The following is a 19778-nucleotide window of genomic DNA, read 5'->3' as shown; positions in this document are numbered from 1 at the left end:
GATGAGGACATTATAAGTGAATAGTTAATAATGCGTAAACACATTTTTATATTATTTATACTTCGAACTATTAATAAGCCTTCTCCCTCTAATAAGCCTCTTTTCTTTTAAGTCCCCATTGTAGGACTGAAAATTATGCTATTTCAAAAGGCTAAAAAAAGTAACGGAAGGAATTTGATGGATGTTTAATGGCATAGAAATGCTGTAAAGCAAGGAAAAATGACAAAACTTTTTGATAATGTACACAAGGTACAAATATAAATATTTATATTTATATTTATATAAATAAGCCCCCACGGGACTTCATAGAGCTTTAACGGTATTTTTTTGGAAGTTTAGCTAAGGATCTCTAAACTGCTTTTAAAGTGAGCTAAAACGCCGCATCACGCATCAAAACATGTGAAAGGACCAGTAAATTCCTGTCAGCTTTACCATTGCTCCAAATACAATGTTTTAAAAAGTTGAGCTTTATTCGTGCTTTTTTAGTGATTATGGCTTCATCAAAGATGATGCAGGCAAGTGCTTTAGAGATGGTTCTGTGAAGCTCGAAATTTGTAGAACTGGAAGTGAACAGAAAGTTGAGGAGGGCAAAGGGTAAGATGCTCTTTATATTTCTCAACATGCAATCAAAACAAGCCAATTTTCCAATAACGAATCATTTTTCATTACTGTATTTAACAATGAACTTTTCGCAATTCAGCACAAGATAGTTGATATTGTGAAGAGAAGAACGCACGAGTCTTAGAGACTCGACAGTCTCTTTAAGCAATATCACCAAGAACCGTACCGCAAAGCAGTGCTGAGGTTTTGGCGGACTGTATGCCATCCTACAGACACCACTGACACCTTAAATTGTCGGCTGTAGACCGGTTTCGCCCCATATCAGAGCTCATCAGTACAGCTAGACTGAATGAGGACCTAACGGCGACCTAGGGCCAGTAATTGGGCTGTCAGTGGCAATGCATGTGGGAGGTAGAAAAGTGTAAAAAGAAGTACGCATGAGTTTTAGAGAGTCTCTTTAAGCAATATCACCAAGAACCGCACCGCAAAGCAACAGCTTCTTGTCTTGATTCTTGTTTCTAATACTTGGTTGAGCTTTTGTCAGTCTCATCAAAATTAGGCAAAAGCATATCTTCTGAACAAAGGCATTGAATGGCGGTTCTTTCGCATAGGCAGCCATTGGCAGGTCTCAAGAGTAATCTTTCTCGAAACGCTTCCTCGTCCTTCTTTGGGCAATTCCCTTCAGATTATGCAGCAACCATTAATGCAAAACCCTTTTTTCTTGTAAATTAATTTAGACACACACCTTTACTTTCTGTTTCTTTGGAATTCAGAGTCTTCAAATTTGCACTACCTTGTTGAGCTTGATAAATTGGTCCTTGGAACCGAAAGTAAGAGAACCAAGCAAGAGACAATTTTTCCTCTACACCTGTAAGAATCATTTGACAGTATTACAGAGACGTGAGACACGAGCGTAAGCATTTTTTGCATTTCGAATAACACCAAGGGCGGACTGGCTAATTTTTTTGGCCCGGGCAAATTTTGATCAAACCGGCCCACAAAAATAGCAAATAAAAAACTCCTCGGAAAATGCAAGTAAATGTTAGTCTATAGAGAAAATAAGTTTTTAAATTCAGTAATTTTGTGCATGGATGAATGCTGGTTAACAGAACATGTTAAATAAGTCATTTTCTGACTAAATAGTAAATAAACAAAAATTTTAACTCATTGGTTTGACTTTCTTTCTAAATACAGTAACTTATATGTTGATAATGTGATCGTTCTAGATGTCATCTAACAGGTGTTTTTCTAAGAACATTAACATGAAGGACTCCAGGTTTGGCTGCGAAAAATTACCACGTAATCTGTTCTTTATATATTTAAAGTGGAAAGCTTCTATCACACTCAACTTGTGACAAATAATTTTCTAATCCTCTGGAAAACCACAATGATTTTCAGCAGCCCAAAAATATCGATTTGTCAATTTCTGGCCCCAAAAAGAAAACATGGGCACCCCTGTTGATATTTTATCGTGTAGCACCATTATCGTGTAGTACCTGTTTGGCGGGGGGCCATTTGACTTATGATAGTATATGCCTAATAAATTTACCATAACTTGTATGAGTTTATTGAAAGGAGCAAGAGCAAGACCCTGCTGTTTTTTGTGACGTTTGTGGCTTTTGCTTGATAAAAAAAGCTTTGTATCGTAGCTGAATCCTTTTTTAAGTCTCACAGCTTTTCCTCACGAAATTTCTGTGCACCACCTTTGGTTGAGGTCTTCTTGCTCTTTCCTTGTTCTACGCATGTCCTCTTTATTACTTCACATCACAGAGCAAATCGCTTAGTGAACTCTAATTTTTGGACTTTTAAATTTATTACATTTAGCAATAGCTTGTGCTTAGGGAAAAACATGACCAGCTTCAAGCAAAAGCTAAGTAAAAAGACATCGGGGCAAAACGACTGGACATTTTCACTGAACATGGACTGGACAAATGTCCAGCGTAAATGTTGCGTCGTTTTGCCACCTTGTCCAGTCTTGTTAAGCGATGTTGAATGTTGTTCAGTCGATTTTGAAGGCAGCCAAAAATGTTCAGTGCACAGGATTAAATTTCTTTTGCTCACTGATGTTGTACAGAAATTGTTCAGTCGTTTTGCCACCTTGTCCAGTCTTGTTAAGCGATGTTGAATGTTGTTCAGTCGATTTTGAAGGCAGCCAAAAATGTTCAGTGCACAGGATTAAATTTCTTTTGCTCACTGATGTTGTACAGAAATTGTTCAGTCGTTTTGCCACCTTGTCCAGTGTTGTTAAGCGATGTTGAATGTTGTTCAGTCGATTTTGAAGGCAGCCAAAAATGTTCAGTGCACAGGATTAAATTTCTTTTGCTCACTGATGTTGTACAGAAATTGTTCAGTCGTTTTGCCACTCATTGTCCAGTTCGCGCACGCGCAATCGATTAATGGTTTAGATTCGGCGTCAATTTATTTCCCATATTCAAATCTTCAACAAACTTTCCTAGTCAACACCGCGAACGAAATGGAAACAACGTGAAAATTCAATTCGACCAATAGCAGAAAAAGGCATTTAATTAGTATCGATGAATCTTCTGATCAGATTAGCTTTAGTTGCGATAAGGAAAGCGATGTCAGAGTGCACGAGGACGGTGATTTTGATGAACCTAGCAGTCCTAGCCACTTTTCAATAATACACTCTAATTCATACGATAACACGGTTAGGGCCATGAAAAGTGTATTTTCAAAGGTAAAGAGATGTCCTGTTGCCAGTTTTCCCACCCGCATTCTTCAACAGGGAAAAAGTTCACTGGGCAATGTTCAGTCGTTTTGCCATAACCAATATTTTCTGGATGTCCATACTCTGAACAAGTGAGCAATGTCCAGCGTGTGTGACCAGTGCAAATGTCCAGTCGTTTTTCCGGGGCTTTATGTATCGCATTGAAACAGGGATGTTACAGTATAATATGTCGCCAAAAAGGAAATGTGTATATTTATTCTTTCCCACAAACTCTCTGAAAATTCAAAGCAAACAGATTAACGCGAGGGTATACTTTTTGCCTCGCATTCACTTTTTAAGCTAATTTTTTTTGCCCTTTTATCAACCGGCCCTTAAACCGACCGGCCCTTTGGGCGATCGCCCGAATAGCCCGACCAGCCAGTCCGCCCCTGAATGACACTATCAAAACTGGATTTACTGCTATTGTGAGCTTCGACAGTTTTCCGATGCTTCGAATTAAATCTATTGTGGCATTTGCTCGTGTTTTTTCTGGTTCTTCTGGGCTCAATATTTGTTTTCTTGTAATTTTTCTCCCTAAGCAGATCATTTTCTCTTTAATCACAATAGCCTGTGCGCAGTCTCGACTGATTTTCATAGAGATGAATTTCATTTAATTGAAAATTTAGGGTTTTCGTGATTCAGTCATTTTCAAGGACGACTTCTGAGGGATGAAGTACTTTTGCAAGTTCTAATTGTTTGCAACGATTTCCAAAAGATTAAAGATAGCATTGAGGACTGCTAGCCTGCTTTAGTTTCCCGTTCCCATACAAGGGGCTCACTCACAATTCGTATGTGCGAAAAAGTTTGTAAATTATTGTTAAAATTATCGGGCCACAGGTTCAAGCTCAAAGATATCAGCAATGGATTCTAGTTCTCTGTTGTAACAGATAAAAAAGTTAAAAAGTCTGTCCAACTTGTTCCAACTTTGATAATTGGTCGTGTTAAACTAAGAGATGATTCTCACATTTATTTGTTTTTTATTTGTCATGGTCTCATTTCTGGATCATGGTGAATTGGAATTTCCTTCCGAACTTTTGAAGTTGTTTGCTTTCATAACAAAAACCAAATAACCTCAAAAATCAATAGAAAACCAAATCACCTAACCTCAAATGGTGCAGAACAGGGAACTCCACTATAGAGGTTCTTTGCCCCACCAACCATTTCTACCACGAGCATCAACCGTGCAGTTAGCTTGTTCCACGATGACAAAGTTACAATTGGGAGATTGAATCGGATAAATGTTAACTCTCCGAAAAGTTCTCTCCCTTGCTGACGGATATTGTCGGCTGAGGTTTTCCCTAAAAAATTCATCCAATTTTTTCATTCTGTCTAGACCTTCTTCTCTGTTCTAGCCTCTTTTATGCACAAAAGTTTGTTCAAAATCTTCTCGTAACAATGGATAATTCTTTTCTAATTCTACTGCACTCCAAACCCTAAAGTTCTGCAACGTATTTGGCATTTTTAACCATGAATTAAAAGTTTTTTTCAATTTAATCATTTGAACGTACAATTAACTTATAATTACTTCTGATTCGACAGCCAAAAATTAAATAACAGTATTCAATTGGCTTTGCAGCTATCTTCATGCCAGCCTTAAATAAGTTATTCATTTTTATTTATTGCTTAATAAACTTTTTAGGTATCGGAGAATACCTGGAGATCGATGCAAGGGTGGAAAAGATGCCCTGGTTCAGAAAATGATTAATTACATAGATACGAGAGTTCCGTGTAAATCAGAGGAATTGGAATCTTACGGGTTGTCTCATCAAGTTGAAGCAAAACGTTCCCGAAAGGTTTTCCAACTAACTTTTTTCTTAATTGCTATAGGAGTTTATTGCTTTAATTGTTTTAATTGCTTAATTGCTATCGAAAATTTGTTTTGGTTCATACACATTTTCGTATTTTCGTATTTCTGTAGCAAATGAATTATTTTTTCCAGGGTGCAAATAGCAAGGGTTTTCTTGTGTTTGGAATTATTCTCATCATATTGGTGTTAGTTGGTGCTGTCATCTTAATTGCCCGGAAGTTCATAAGCTCTCAAAACAGGTTATTTGCCTTTTTATATCCATGATTGTAAGCTTTTTGCGTTTCATTATGCTTCTTGCGTGACCAGTTTGTTCGTTTCTGGTTTACAATTCCGACTCTTAAAAGCTCTTCCCTTAATAAGTTTCTGCGTTGCTGCAGGCATCATGGAATTTTAATTTCATTTCAATGAAAATTCACTTCATGTTCACAATGTTGTTGCAACTAAACAGGACGAAAATGGCAAATAGGATTACCCTTTCGTTGGTTGCTACTGTTATTGTTAAGCAAGTGCACTACATTTTCCTTTTGATAACGAATGAGCGACATGCACAGTGCACAATGGCATTTAATACTTTAATTGTTTTCTTTGGTTAGTTCACTAGAGTGACTTGAGTCGATCTTTGTTACTTCTACTTAAGCACATTGTTAGAAGTTATTGTCCTTTTTTGGTAGTTTTGCATCTTTTCGCTACTCGCAACTCTCCAGCAATGAGTCAGATGAGCTAATTGAGGAAGTGAATGGCTACGACCCCAGGCCAAGGGGGGTTAGGCCATACCAAGATGAATCGGACTTCGAGTCTGTAAGTAGCTACCTTTGACTTTCAAATTTAATGAAGCATTCAGTCAAAACATCAACTAATTGCTTGCGAATATCAATATAAACTCCTTGGATATATTCAAGCAGCGTCACTGATTGTATCGACTGCACTTGGAAAAGCTGCACATGAATTGTTGATGTATGAGATTATATCAAATTAATCTCAGATCACTAAGCTAATCTTAGATAAGAAAGAACTTTATAAATTATATACTGCAGTCTGAATTTTAGATCGCTTTCATCCTGATTTATCTTTTTTTACTTAATCTTGTTGAAAATATTATCTTATCTAACGTTTCTGAAACTGAACCGCATTTTCTGAAATTTATGTTTTCAGGATGCAGAAATGCTCAAATTGTGACCAGGATCTATTGGCGTGTTTTTCTGGAAATGAAAGTGATTTGACAGTTGCTCTGGTGCTTCTATTGTAGGTCTGATGCAGCTATATAAATACCTCTAAACCTTGATGGAATTTTTTTCCTGTGTTAAGCTTATTGAATAGCTTTCATCTATTATTAACCACTAAATACCTGCATGATGACGTTGGTCATGCGTCTGTCATCGTCTAATAAAGCCCCCCCTATTGGTGAATTCTGTTAACTTTTTTAAATCCCTTTACTTATTTAGAGGTCAGAAAAGAACCATCGTGATATTTGTCAATAAGTAAGTGATGCGAGACTCTTGGCTATTGGTTAAGCTAAAGAGCTAAAGTTGCTTTCTTCGAGGAAATAAGCGTAAACGAAAATTAGTGCCAATTTGAGAACTCTGTGTTTGTTTTATAACTCCTTGATTTTAGCTTATGTTTTTCGCTAGGTGCTTTATCACAAGTTTCTTGTGATAATTTTCTTTACAAGGATATGTTAGAACAGGAATATTCAAAAGCATACATGTCACAGATAAAATAAAAGGTACCCATTAATGTATAGGTTAGTTTGTTTTGTGTTGCAAAATGATTTCACACTGTTATTAAATCAGTTCTACAAACGTAGACAATGTATTGCTGAATTCGCATTAACTTCATTTGAATTGGATTAAATTGATACTTGTATGACTTTTTTGCATGCTTGTATGACACGTAAATTTCATTTGCATTCTAATATTTTGGTTTTATTTTCCAAAAATAACGTAGGTCATTATATTTTAACTCAGTGTTAACGTTGCTGTTCGCAGGGCATTTCATTAAAGGGGGAAAATGGTCTTTTTTATCCCTTTTTATAATCAAGTACAATTTTACAGGCCCTCAGTACCTTCACTACATACAAAAATGCATTATAACAGAACTTAAATTATTCCCGGTCGAGATTAAACCTGTCCCATGGCCAGTTGAATAAAAAAGAACAATCATAATGGGAGCAATTGTGTTTTTAAAGCTGAAATGTAAGCTGTTATATGACGCTGAATCATGTATACACAATGGTGGCCGAATACATCTATATTACCGGGAACTCTCTTTTCATTCGATTAAACTCGGGTATTGTTCTGTTGATATTGTTTTGTGAGCTTTTGTCAACATATAATGTTGAAATGTCAGATGACGACGGTCTTGGAACGTAATACCCCTTAGTTACCTTATATATATATATCTAGAATAGAAAGGCCTAGCAGAGTTTACGATGTTTTTCTGTTGAACCGTAGAAAGAAGTATTTATTTTCACTGTATACGACTTTTACTCTTGCAGCTTGCAAGCAAAAATATTTCCCTCTATTTGTATATTCAGAGATGAGTTAATCTGCAATCTTTTAAACAGGAATTATTGGTAATGAGCATTATTTTACGAAATATTTGTCTTTTTGCATTAGCAACTTTTGTGCATATTGCAAAAATGCAATTTTGTTGATTGATTTTTAATAAATTGAATCATTACAAATACCATACAAATACCATAATGGTTTTGAAGGTTGGCAAAATGATAAAGATTGCCCTCTAGCTGCAAACAACGGCCAGCATTTGGACAAATGATAGCATGTGATGGTGTGAACTGCAGTGGTGAATGGTTCCATTATCCCTGTGTGCAAATTACAAGAGCTCCAAAAGGATCCTGGTTCTGTAGGCAATGTCACAGGGAAAACGACAACAATACTGCAACTGTTAGAGGCTCTTTCTAAATTTTTCCTCTGGTGAATTAAGGGATTTTTAAAATGGCTCCCTTTTCATTCAATTCTTCCTCAATAAGAAAACCTCTGTCTGCCAAGATACAGTCACCAACATTTACCTTATTTAGAAACCCAGAATCAGCTGCTATTTTCTTGTCTGATACTCGACCACCCCACCCTTCTGATAGAAACATCACAGCACCTGCTTGACTTATTCCGATAAGGTATTTGGAAGTGTTATTGTGCTTGTAGTTAGACCAGGTTCGTGCACGAGCAGTCAGATTGGAATGACGTTCTATAAAAATTTCGCTACAATCAATTATACAAACACGGTCTCTGAACTTCTTTTTGAATGACTTTGGCAGATTTTGGCGTATTGTTTATCTGTCTGGCCAGATAATCAGATTCTTCATGTGTTTTGCTAATGCTGGTAACCATGCTCTAACTATTTTTGATACTGTAGAATCAGGTACTTGAAACCTAAATGCTAGATCTTTGTTTAAAAGGCCAAGTCGCAGTTTCATAAATACCATTAGAACATGGTCATTAACAGACATACTAGAATGATAAGATCTAGCTTTGTCTTTCACAAGTGAGCTTACCCACAAGAAAGTATCTCTTGATGGTAAACCTGTAAAAAATTTCACTAAGTTATCATCAGAACTGATTTTATTGAATCCAAAGTTTTGAGCTTTTTTTCTTTAATCCTTCATTTTTTTGCAATTGCAAGAATTTGTCACTTTTTTCCTTTAACTCCTCTTCAAGTTTTTTTATTTTTGCTTCTGTTTCTGTATAATCTGTTAATGTAATGCCATCATCTTCCATTATTACACCATCTGTGCTAGTGGCAAGATTTTCTAGTTCATCATCTCTATCCCTGCTGGAACTTGTTGTCAGACTCTTATATCTTTTGGTCTTTATCATTTCATAGCGATCCCTATGAGGCATCTTTCAGAGCTTTCTCCACATTGAAATGGAACTTTTTTGGCACCAATAGGGACGTAAATTGGCAGATATTTTTTTTTGGGGGGGGGGGGGGGGGTTGAAGGGCTTTAAATTTCTGACTGACAAAGGTCAATCCTAATTTTGTAATTTTGAAATTTTCACGACCACGTTTTTAGATAAGCTTAGAATACATTTCAGAATATTTCTTGCAGGCATTTTCTTGTAATCGTTTAGAACATTTTGTTATTTTTAAGGCATGCTCTTATTACATTTGATTAATTCCAGTCTTAAAATTGAATTAATCACTGTATGAGGCTCCATAGGCCCAGTGGCGCAGAGAGGGGGGCAGGGGGGGGCAGTTTGCCCCAGGGCCTCGGCCTGAAAGGGGCCCCAAAATTATTCTGAAAATTTTTTTAAAGTGTCTTTTTTTGAGAAACTGAAAATGCATTCAAAGATATATTTGTTAATGTCGAAAATGATGGCAGTAATTTCATTGGGTCCGTACACTGAGTCTTGTTTGAATTTAAAGCCTATCAGCTTTATTTATTAAGTCTGGGGCCCCGAAAAAAGTTGAATAAACCTTAGATCACATATTTTAGGGATCTCTTTTTTAAGCTGAGTTTCCCTGAGTTTCGCAAAATCGTACTTATTGGGGGAAGGGAGCCCTGATAAAAAATTAGGTAACCCATATAATCTTGTTTTAATCTATGGCCCGTTCAAGTGAGTTATGTTTGCATTTAGACTCGTTGCATAAAGCTATATTATACTTTTGTGGCCCCTTTCAGCAAACTAGCATTAATAAAGAACCGCTTACGTTCAACAATGACTCAAGACCGACTATCAAGCCTCATGACTCTTTCGATCGAGCACGAACTAGCAAGACAAATTGATTACGACAATATCATTGATCAGTTTGCAACTGAAAAGCAAGAAAAATTAACTTTTGAAAGACGAATAAACTGAAAAGCGTAGTTCCATGGGATTTTTTAAATAAAAGTGCGTAGAATAAAAGTTTCCTTTCATTTTAAATTTTAATATTGCGTGGCTCACCAGAAAAAAACAGTCAGAATTGAAGGAACACATTTTGAAGTCCTCTTTAATCAGCTAAATGGGTGTGGTCAAAGAGCGTATTTAAATCGCTTACCTTTAGAATTAATGATTTTTATTACATTTTTGATATTTTAACCATATTCTATAACGTGCGCAAACGTTTGGAAATAATGGGCGTTTCCCATTTCAAAAAGGGCGTGGTCTCGAGAAAAATTTTGTATCCGACTCTAGGGCCCCAGCCAGGACTTTGCCCCAGGGCCCAGGCCGCCTCTAGGCGGCCCTGTATAGGCCACGGCGTATTCCTTGGAAATTAAGCAACTAAAGGATTTGTCGGATTATTCTTTTCTTTGTACTTTCTCCTTTACTCGTTTTATTTGCTAAAAAGAGAGGGCTGAAGCCCCCAGCTCTCCACCTGGTGCCGCCTATGTTACATCGGTCGATCTCAAACGGAGAAAGTTCTTGACAAGTCATGGGAAATGTACTGCGCTTCTTTAAGCATTACTTTTAAATATTATTTAAAAAATTCTATTTCGTATCCCGTTTTTAGAAGCAATTTGATGTAATGATTATCACACTATCCCCATTACGACGAATGTAGTTGAAAATACTTGCATTTTCATAAAAAAATTTTTATGCCTTTCTTATGTTTCTCGTTGAGCTACAGTTCACAAGGTCATTTGAGTCAAAACTTCAAACTTTACAAATGATTCAAATTTTTTTCCGATGTACCTAGCTTTCTACCAACAGCTTTAAATTTTCCGACTGTCCTCAAATTTTCCGACTGGTTGAAAGATTGGAGGGGTGTCACACCTCCAATAACCCCACCCCAGTACTTACGTGCTTGGGCACCCAATCAACATCATCAGGATCTTCAGACTTGTTACCTTTTAAAAATTTGAATGCTTATTTGTTGGTTTATTTTAGGAAAAGCTGAACAATTCATTAAATCTTAAAATAATTTTTCAAATGTTATGAACAAAGTAGCACTGAAATATGAGCTAAGCATCATTATTCTACAGTGGAATTCATAGGACTGCCTTGAATTGAAATTAATTTTCTGACAACCTGGACCCGATACAATGAGAAAATTCTTGTACATAAATGATTAAACTGAAAAAATCAAATGCCCACTTGACAACAATGACAGATCATAACCTAAAATCCGTCACAGAATGTAAAAAGTTGCTTTGTATATTCCGATCAGGAAGAAGCATTCAAAGCATTCCTGAAATTAAAATGTTCAGAGCAGACTTTTTGTTTTGAAATTTGCTTTTCCGTCCACGTTTTCCAATCCTCTCTATTTAAGGCACGAACCCACTCCTTGCGACCATAGGCATAAATTCAGGGGTAGGGCTCTGGGGCTTAAGCCCCCCTGACGAAAACCGAGGAGGGACTGAGCCCTCTCCCCTGGAAAATAAGGAAGTGCTTTACCAATTTTTAGATTAGTTTGTTATATTATTGTTCTCATGCATAAGATTTTTTGCATTAGTTAATTGTGTTTACAGCAAAATAAGGTATGAAATTATTGTGCATAGCATAGGGGAAAAATGCATGACGCTGGTCATGGCGGCACGGGATCGCGGGCGCAAATACTCCACATGGCTTCAACATATGCAGTAAAAACTTCAAAGTCAAAGTATAAAAGATAATTGTTTTCGGAAATCTACTAGACATACTACTGGATGAAACTTATAAAACAGAAATGCTTAATCAAGGTATATCAAGAAAGAACTTTTAATCATTATTTCAAAACAACAAACAAAATTGCAGGTAAATGTCGAAATATCTACATTTATATAAAATCACAATATTTAGATGAAACATTGTCACGAGAAAAAGGGTTACCTACAGAAAAATGTAGATTTTGCTACAAAACGAAACTATTGCCAAAGTAATTGCCAAACAAAAAGGTTTTTGCTGGTTCTTATCATTTGTTGTGAATGTATTGCCTTTTCATGGAAAATGGAAGAAACTGGCCGCTACTTTTGATTATTATGAATGTGACTTCGTGGTCGATAAGGAATATGAAAAGGCTAAGTTGTCGCGAGAAAAAGGGTTACCTACAGAAAAATCTAGATTTTGCTACAAAACGAAACTATTGCCAAAGTAATTGCCAAGCATCGAGGTTTTCGCTAGTTATTATCATTTCTTTTGATTGCTTTGCCTTTTCATGGAAAAATGAGGGAAGTTGCCATTACTTTTGGTCATATATGTGACTTCGTGATCGAGAAGGAATATGAAAGAGTTTAATTGCCGCGAGAAAAAGGGTAACCTACCGAAAAATATAGATCTTGCTACAAAACGAAACTATTGCCAAAGTAATTGTCAAGCATCAAGGTTTTCCCTGGTTACTATCATTTCTTTTGATTGTATTGCCTTTTCATGTAAAAAGGAGGAAAGTTGCCATTAATTTTAAACATGACCGATCACGAAGTCACATTTATGACCAAAAGTAATGGCAACTTCCCTCATTTTTCCATGAAAAGGCAAAGTAATCAAAAGAAATGATAATAACTAGCGAAAACCTCGATGCTTGGCAATTACTTTGGCAATAGTTTCGTTTTGTAGCAAAATCTAGATTTTTCTGTAGGTAACCCTTTTTCTCGCGACAACTTAGCCTTTTCATATTCCTTATCGACCACAAAGTCACATTCATAATAATCAAAAGTAGCGGCCAGTTTCTTCCATTTTCCATGAAAAGGCAATACATTCACAACAAATGATAAGAACCAGCAAAAACCTTGTTGTTTGGCAATTACTTTGGCAATAGTTTCGTTTTGTAGCAAAATCTAGATTTTTCTGTAGGTAACCCTTTTTCTCGCGACAACTTAGCCTTTTCATATTCCTTATCGACCACAAAGTCACATTCATAATAATCAAAAGTAGCGGCCAGTTTCTTCCATTTTCCATGAAAAGGCAATACATTCACAACAAATGATAAGAACCAGCAAAAACCTTGTTGTTTGGCAATTACTTTGGCAATAGTTTCGTTTTGTAGCAAAATCTACATTTTTCTGTAGGTAACCCTTTTTCTCGCGACAATTCAACTCTTTCATATTCCTTATCAACCACGAAGTCACATTCATAATAATCAAAAGTAGCGGCCAGTTTCTTCCATTTTCCATGAAAAGGCAATACATTCACAACAAATGATAATAACCAGCAAAAACCTTGTTGTTTGGCAATTACTTTGGCAATAGTTTCGTTTTGTAGCAAAATCTAGATTTTTCTGTAGGTAACCCTTTTTCTCGCGACAATTCAACTCTTTCATATTCCTTATCGACCACGAAGTCACATTCATAATAATCAAAAGTAGCGGCCAGTTTCTTCCATTTTCCATGAAAAGGCAATACATTCACAACAAATGATAAGAACCAGCAAAAACCTTGTTGTTTGGCAATTACTTTGGCAATAGTTTCGTTTTGTAGCAAAATCTAGATTTTTCTGTAGGTAACCCTTTTTCTCGCGACAATTCAACTCTTTCATATTCCTTATCAACCACGAAGTCACATTCATAATAATCAAAAGTAGCGGCCAGTTTCTTCCATTTTCCATGAAAAGGCAATACATTCACAACAAATGATAAGAACCAGCAAAAACCTTGTTGTTTGGCAATTACTTTGGCAATAGTTTCGTTTTGTAGCAAAATCTAGATTTTTCTGTAAGTTACCCTTTTTATCGCGACAATTCAGCCTTTTCATATTCCTTATCGACCACGAAGTCACATTCATAATAATCAAAAGTAGCGGCCAGTTTCTTCCATTTTCCATGAAAAGGCAATACATTCACAACAAATGATAAGAACCAGCAAAAACCTTGTTGTTTGGCAATTACTTTGGCAATAGTTTCGTTTTGTAGCAAAATCTAGATTTTTCTGTAGGTAACCCTTTTTCTCGCGACAATTCAACTCTTTCATATTCCTTATCGACCACGAAGTCACATTCATAATAATCAAAAGTAGCGGCCAGTTTCTTCCATTTTCCATGAAAAGGCAATACATTCACAACAAATGATAAGAACCAGCAAAAACCTTGTTGTTTGGCAATTACTTTGGCAATAGTTTCGTTTTGTAGCAAAATCTAGATTTTTCTGTAAGTTACCCTTTTTATCGCGACAATTCAGCCTTTTCATATTCCTTATCGACCACGAAGTCACATTCATAATAATCAAAAGTAGCGGCCAGTTTCTTCCATTTTCCATGAAAAGGCAATACATTCACAACAAATGATAAGAACCAGCAAAAACCTTGTTGTTTGGCAATTACTTTGGCAATAGTTTCGTTTTGTAGCAAAATCTAGATTTTTCTGTAGGTAACCCTTTTTCTCGCGACAATTCAACTCTTTCATATTCCTTATCGACCACGAAGTCACATTCATAATAATCAAAAGTAGCGGCCAGTTTCTTCCATTTTCCATGAAAAGGCAATACATTCACAACAAATGATAAGAACCAGCAAAAACCTTGTTGTTTGGCAATTACTTTGGCAATAGTTTCGTTTTGTAGCAAAATCTAGATTTTTCTGTAGGTAACCCTTTTTCTCGCGACAATTCAACTCTTTCATATTCCTTATCGACCACGAAGTCACATTCATAATAATCAAAAGTAGCGGCCAGTTTCTTCCATTTTCCATGAAAAGGCAATACATTCACAACAAATGATAATAACCAGCAGAAACCTTGTTGTTTGGCAATTACTTTGGCAATAGTTTCGTTTTGTAGCGAAATCTACATTTTTCTGTAGGTAACCCTTTTTCTCGCGACAATTTCTTTAAAATAATTTTTTTTCGATTACAAAGTTACTTGGCTAATCTAAATTTTTAGACTGATTCAAAGGTTTGCATTTGAAACTCTGGGCTTTTATTTCTCAATTACTAATTTTTAACTTTATAATAGCATTGCATTGAGTGGCTTCCTCTTTGGGAAAGTCAATTTAAATTCAAATGGAAACTTTTGAAGATTTTGTTCAGTGGTTGTTGGAATGGTTTCTGAAAACATGTTGTGTAGTGCACGTGTTTAGCACAAGTCACATTTTTATTTATCTTCGGTCAAGGGAGATGTCTTTTTCGGAACCTCTTCTCTGGCAATTTTTGTTCAAGGATTGTACCACTCTAGTGCTTGACAATTTTCAAGTGATTTTCATTGCCTAACAAAACAGCTTTTGGATGTATCATTTCCTATCCTTAATGGGGAAAACGTGTACATTTTCCTGGATTCTTCAAACTTTGGTTGCAAAATGTCCTCAACTTTCTAATGGTTGGTGTGTTTTCGCCCTTTTCTGCTTATTGCATCTAAATTATGTATTTTATTTTATTCTTTTGTGGTGTGTGAAAATATGTACTTGTATGCAAATGCATTTCCAGATTGGAATTTGCATCAGTTTTAATGGAAATTTTAATCGAGACACACTTAATGCCTATTTTTTAAAGTTTCATCTATGTTATGGCAATAGAACTAGTTACATTTGTTGCTAGAACAACCATGCAACTTTTGTGCTGCCTTTGTTTTGAATATGTCGATCTATCGACGAATCTTTAATCATTCAAAACAATGTGGTGTATTCGTCCTGAAATGTTGCGTGAGCAGTGTTGACATTTGCTGTAACCCCTGTGATTCATCGCGCGCATGGCAAGTACATTTTTCCCCTATGCTATTGTGCATATAAGGTCAGATCCAACTCGAGGCCAATCCTTCAGAGAGGCTGAGAGCATCAGAAAAAAGCAACGTGCGATCTTTGCTGGCGTGATAATAGCTATGGACAAATTTTTTATAAGATCTAAACAAAAGGAACCAACAAATGTAAATAAGTCAGTAGGTGGAAAAGAACAAGAAGAAAATAATGGAGATTTGATAGGAGAAGCTGGAGCAGCGTTGGTTGAAGTTGGCTTAGATCGAGAGGAAAGGAAGTCAACGAGAAAGTTCCAAGATAACTGGAAGAAAACATACACATGGTTATCACATGACAGTAAAAGGCAGCGGGTATTTTGTCAAGTTTGGGTTGCGTTTCAAGTTGCTTGAGGCCGGAAAGTTAAAGCAAATGAAAGAGAACAGAATAACACGTGTTGCCATCTTCATAAGTATTAGATATCTAGGCCGCCAGGGTCTAGCAGTAAGAAGCCACAGCGGGGGAAACAGCAAGTTTGAAGTGCTATTTGAAAAGTACTGAGGGCTAGACCCTAGTCAGGACATTAATCACGTGACCCCCACGTTGTAAATAGGCCTAAAGTATTGCTTTCACGCTTTCGTTTCATTCATTACTCAGCAGTAATTTCATACGACATAAAAACGTTATCTTGGGATAGTTTTGTATATGGTTTCATGATGTTTTGTATATAGTTGGAACATGTTTGTTGCTTTCTGTATTTCACATTTGGAGCCGTGACCAGGATTGGATTATTGCTGTTCGTTTGTTTTCAATTTCGCAATAATCATGCCGAGAACGCCATTGGAAAAATTGAGATCGGAGAGAAGGCAACTTCGCAGAGCATTTATCAAAACATAAAACGAGGCATCAAGTTTGTTCCACGAACACGTTTTATCAGACGAAGATATTTCACTCCTGAAATCAACAGCCGCCGCACTCGACGAACAATTTCGGGAATGTCAAAATTTGGAGAAAGAGATACGAACGATTGCCCTTGATGAAATTGAAAAGAAAGAGGAATTAGATGCCTTCTTCGACGAAGTTAACGAGGTAACAAACACCAATAGAGGTAAGATAAGTAAGCTTGCCTTTCATATCTCTGAGTTTGAAAAAAAAACGCTAAATCTGTTGACAACTACGCCTTCATTACGGTCTAAATTACCTGACTTGCAACTGCCAACCTTTGACGGAAATATTACAGAATGGAATGGTTTTTGGGAAAGATTTCAATCACAAGTTGGTAGCTTAACAGATCTTCCTAACTCTTCTAAATTTACGTTTCTCATTGGTCAGTTACGGGGAGAAGCTTTGAAAACAGTTCAGGGTATAATTCCCTCGGAACTAAACTACTCGATCTTAGAGGAAACATTGAAAGAAAATTTCGGTCACCCTAGACGTATCATCCGTGCTCACGTAAATAACATTTTGAAGATGCCAAAACCAACACACTCAGCTACCAGTTTAAGGCAGTTCTATAATTCCTTAATGGGTGATATACGTTCACTTGAAGCTCTAAAGATTAACGTTACTGCTTGTGCCCCCTTTAATATGCCAATAGTTGAAGACAAATTGCCTGGAAAAGTACGCAGTTCTATTGGTGATTCAGGTCAGGGTATACATTTTCTTCTGAAGCCATTTACAGATAGTCTGAAAGAGTACATTACTCGGGAGGAGCAAACGCAAACTGGGTTTTCCCAAGTAACTCAGTCACCCCTGTCACGTTATGAAACATACGAACCAAACGTATCCAGTACAAGTACCTTGTCAACAACAATAACCACGCGCTGCCAGCTTTGCAAAGGTCCTCATTTCACGTCACACTGCACAATGCCTGCCAGTGAAAAATCAGCCACTGTTATTCGTCTAAATTTATGCCTCAAAGGCATTGAGTCATGATAAAATGGATTGGGTATACCCTAAATGCCAAAATCCGCTGAGTCATGATTTTCATGACTGCGATGCTATTGGTTGACCTGGAACTGGTCACATGAACTCACCTCGTACTGATTGACAAAACAATTTCTATCAATAGCAAGTTGTCAACAACGGATGCAAATATCACATGAAACAGCAGCGATCACGCCGAAACCAAATGACCCCCTATAGTGAAAGCCTATTTACCATGACTCAATGCCTTTAACTGTTTAAACTCTGGGCATCGTGTTTCTAATTGTGATGCTAGAGGACGCTGTGCCAAATGTAAGGGTAAACATCATACAAGTAAACATGGAATCCGTATTCACTTCAATACTTCAAACATGCCTTTTCCACGAAATACGACAACACAGCACAGACCCCCGTCTCGCGCTAGCACTCACGCTGCTATTGTCACGAATGACACATATGCCACTACGTCTGAGACTGTTCCTACTGCTGACACGACATCCCAGTCTATCACAACAAATTGTCCCCCTTCGTTAAAAGTCAGTATTAATGATGTTTCTGATGATTATCATTTTTTTTGCCTTCGCCTATCAATGGTAAATCGTCTTACGATGCATTAAACGTTAATAATGGCAATCCAAAGCCTTCTGAAAACATTCAAGATTTGTCGAAGACCACTGAACACCTGAGTTACGGTAAACGTTTTCTGGATGAAAACATCATTTTTTCGATTTTTTCACATTCAAGTAGCCGAACTTTCAAGGCACACATTGATACCAAATTTGAAACAAACAGAAATTTTGAAAGTGGAAAAAATCCCATGTAAACGAAGGTTTCCATAATTTCTTTATCAAAACTTTTAGTTGAGGCCTGAAAATCTCTTGACCTGTTAAGCTGATTATCGTTGCTTTGCGGTTGTCATCGCATGTCTCATTTACAATATCGCATGGCACATCCATATATCCAATGTACGGCCGTGTTTATTTAAACAGGCTTATTGATCTTAAATCTTCAAGTGACTTGACCCGGATTACACTGTGGTTTACGAGTGTATCTTGCAAGTGCGATCAGTAAAATCCCGTTTTCTCCGGACTCGAAATTCCTCTACATGCAGGTACGAAAAAGCTATTATGTACCCAAGGAACCAATCGAATGGCTTCAAGAAGAGGAGGAATTTAAATAATCTGAGACAGGCTTATTGTATTTTGCGAAAATTTTCGCATAATGCGAAAATGCGAAATTTCGCAAAATACAAGTTTCGAGGTGGTATTTTGTAAAATGCGAAAACTTATTCTAAAAACTTTATTTGCCCATATCAACGACCGAAAACAAGCAATTCATATTCAGGGCGACTCTGTTCATGCAAATAGCCTAGTTCATGTCCCATTTAACGTTAGATAACTCATGGACACATTTTGGAAAATGGTTCAAAAACCAACCACACTAAGGCCATGAACGGCCTAATTGTGAATTGCCCATTCCAGCGAAAGACGATAACAGTAAGTATCCCGGTGCTTGCTAATTGGTAATTGGTAAATACCCAACATTCTGCGTGTTCTGTGTTGTTTTAGGGGTAATTTACGCCTTTATCCACAAAGCCTATTTTCCTGTTTCCTTCCCGGTGAAACCCGCGTGGCTGGAAAAGGACGGGGGTGATGTCAAAAGATTTTCGCAAAATACAAAATGGCTGGGGGTTTTTGTATTTTGCGAAAACTCGCCAAACATTGTCGAAATGTTAGTTTTTATTTGAGAAAATGTACGGAAAGGCTTTGGACTGTATTTAAAATTTTGTTTTTTTGAGTAGGCATCAAAAGATTCGAACCAATTAAAGAATTTTCGCAAAATACAAAATGGCTAGGGGCTTTTGTATTTTGCGAAAACTCGCCCAACATTGTCGAAATGCTAGTTTTTATTTGAATAAATGTACGGTAAGGCTTTAGAAAGAGGCTTTGGGTTTTTTTGATAGTGTAGCAGGAACCTACAACAAAAAGGTGCATGCATTTTCTTTGGCGCCAGACAATGACTCACTTCTTAAAAGAAATTAGCAGGACGCCCATTATTTGTGTCATCAACGTGTGAAGACTTCCCTCTTCTCATTCATAATGACATTTTTTCTTTTGTTCTACTTCCTGGGTGCCTATTTGTGCCAATCTGGTGACATTCCATGTGATTGAATTTTATCGGTTGGGCGAGTTTTCGCAAAATACAAAAACCCCCAGCCATTTTGTATTTTGCGAAAATTCCTTAATTGGAT

At 36.8% G+C, this 19778-nt stretch overlaps 1 protein-coding gene and 1 pseudogene across 1 annotated transcript in view; one reads left to right on the top strand and one right to left on the bottom strand.

Moving 5' to 3' along the window:
* LOC135692629 (sortilin) overlaps positions 1 to 7691 on the top strand; it is a 44643-nt gene extending 36952 nt beyond the window's left edge. The window contains exons 22-26 of the mRNA XM_065210826.2: positions 487 to 594; positions 4929 to 5082; positions 5229 to 5335; positions 5768 to 5894; positions 6249 to 7691. Of these exons, the coding sequence (XP_065066898.1) occupies positions 487 to 594; positions 4929 to 5082; positions 5229 to 5335; positions 5768 to 5894; positions 6249 to 6272 (520 nt within the window). The 3' untranslated portion in view covers positions 6273 to 7691. The remainder of the gene's footprint in view (positions 1 to 486; positions 595 to 4928; positions 5083 to 5228; positions 5336 to 5767; positions 5895 to 6248) is intronic.
* LOC148960476 (uncharacterized) lies at positions 6309 to 10860 on the bottom strand (annotated as a pseudogene).
* Positions 10861 to 19778: the final 8918 nt, after the last annotated feature.

Source organism: Rhopilema esculentum, chromosome 3 (genome assembly GCF_057945365.1).
Source record: "Rhopilema esculentum isolate cy_ngs chromosome 3, ASM5794536v1, whole genome shotgun sequence".
Classification (NCBI taxonomy): Eukaryota; Metazoa; Cnidaria; class Scyphozoa; order Rhizostomeae; family Rhizostomatidae; genus Rhopilema; species Rhopilema esculentum.
The sequence above is the reverse complement of the archived record's forward strand: the minus strand, read 5'-3'. Positions and strand labels throughout refer to the sequence as shown.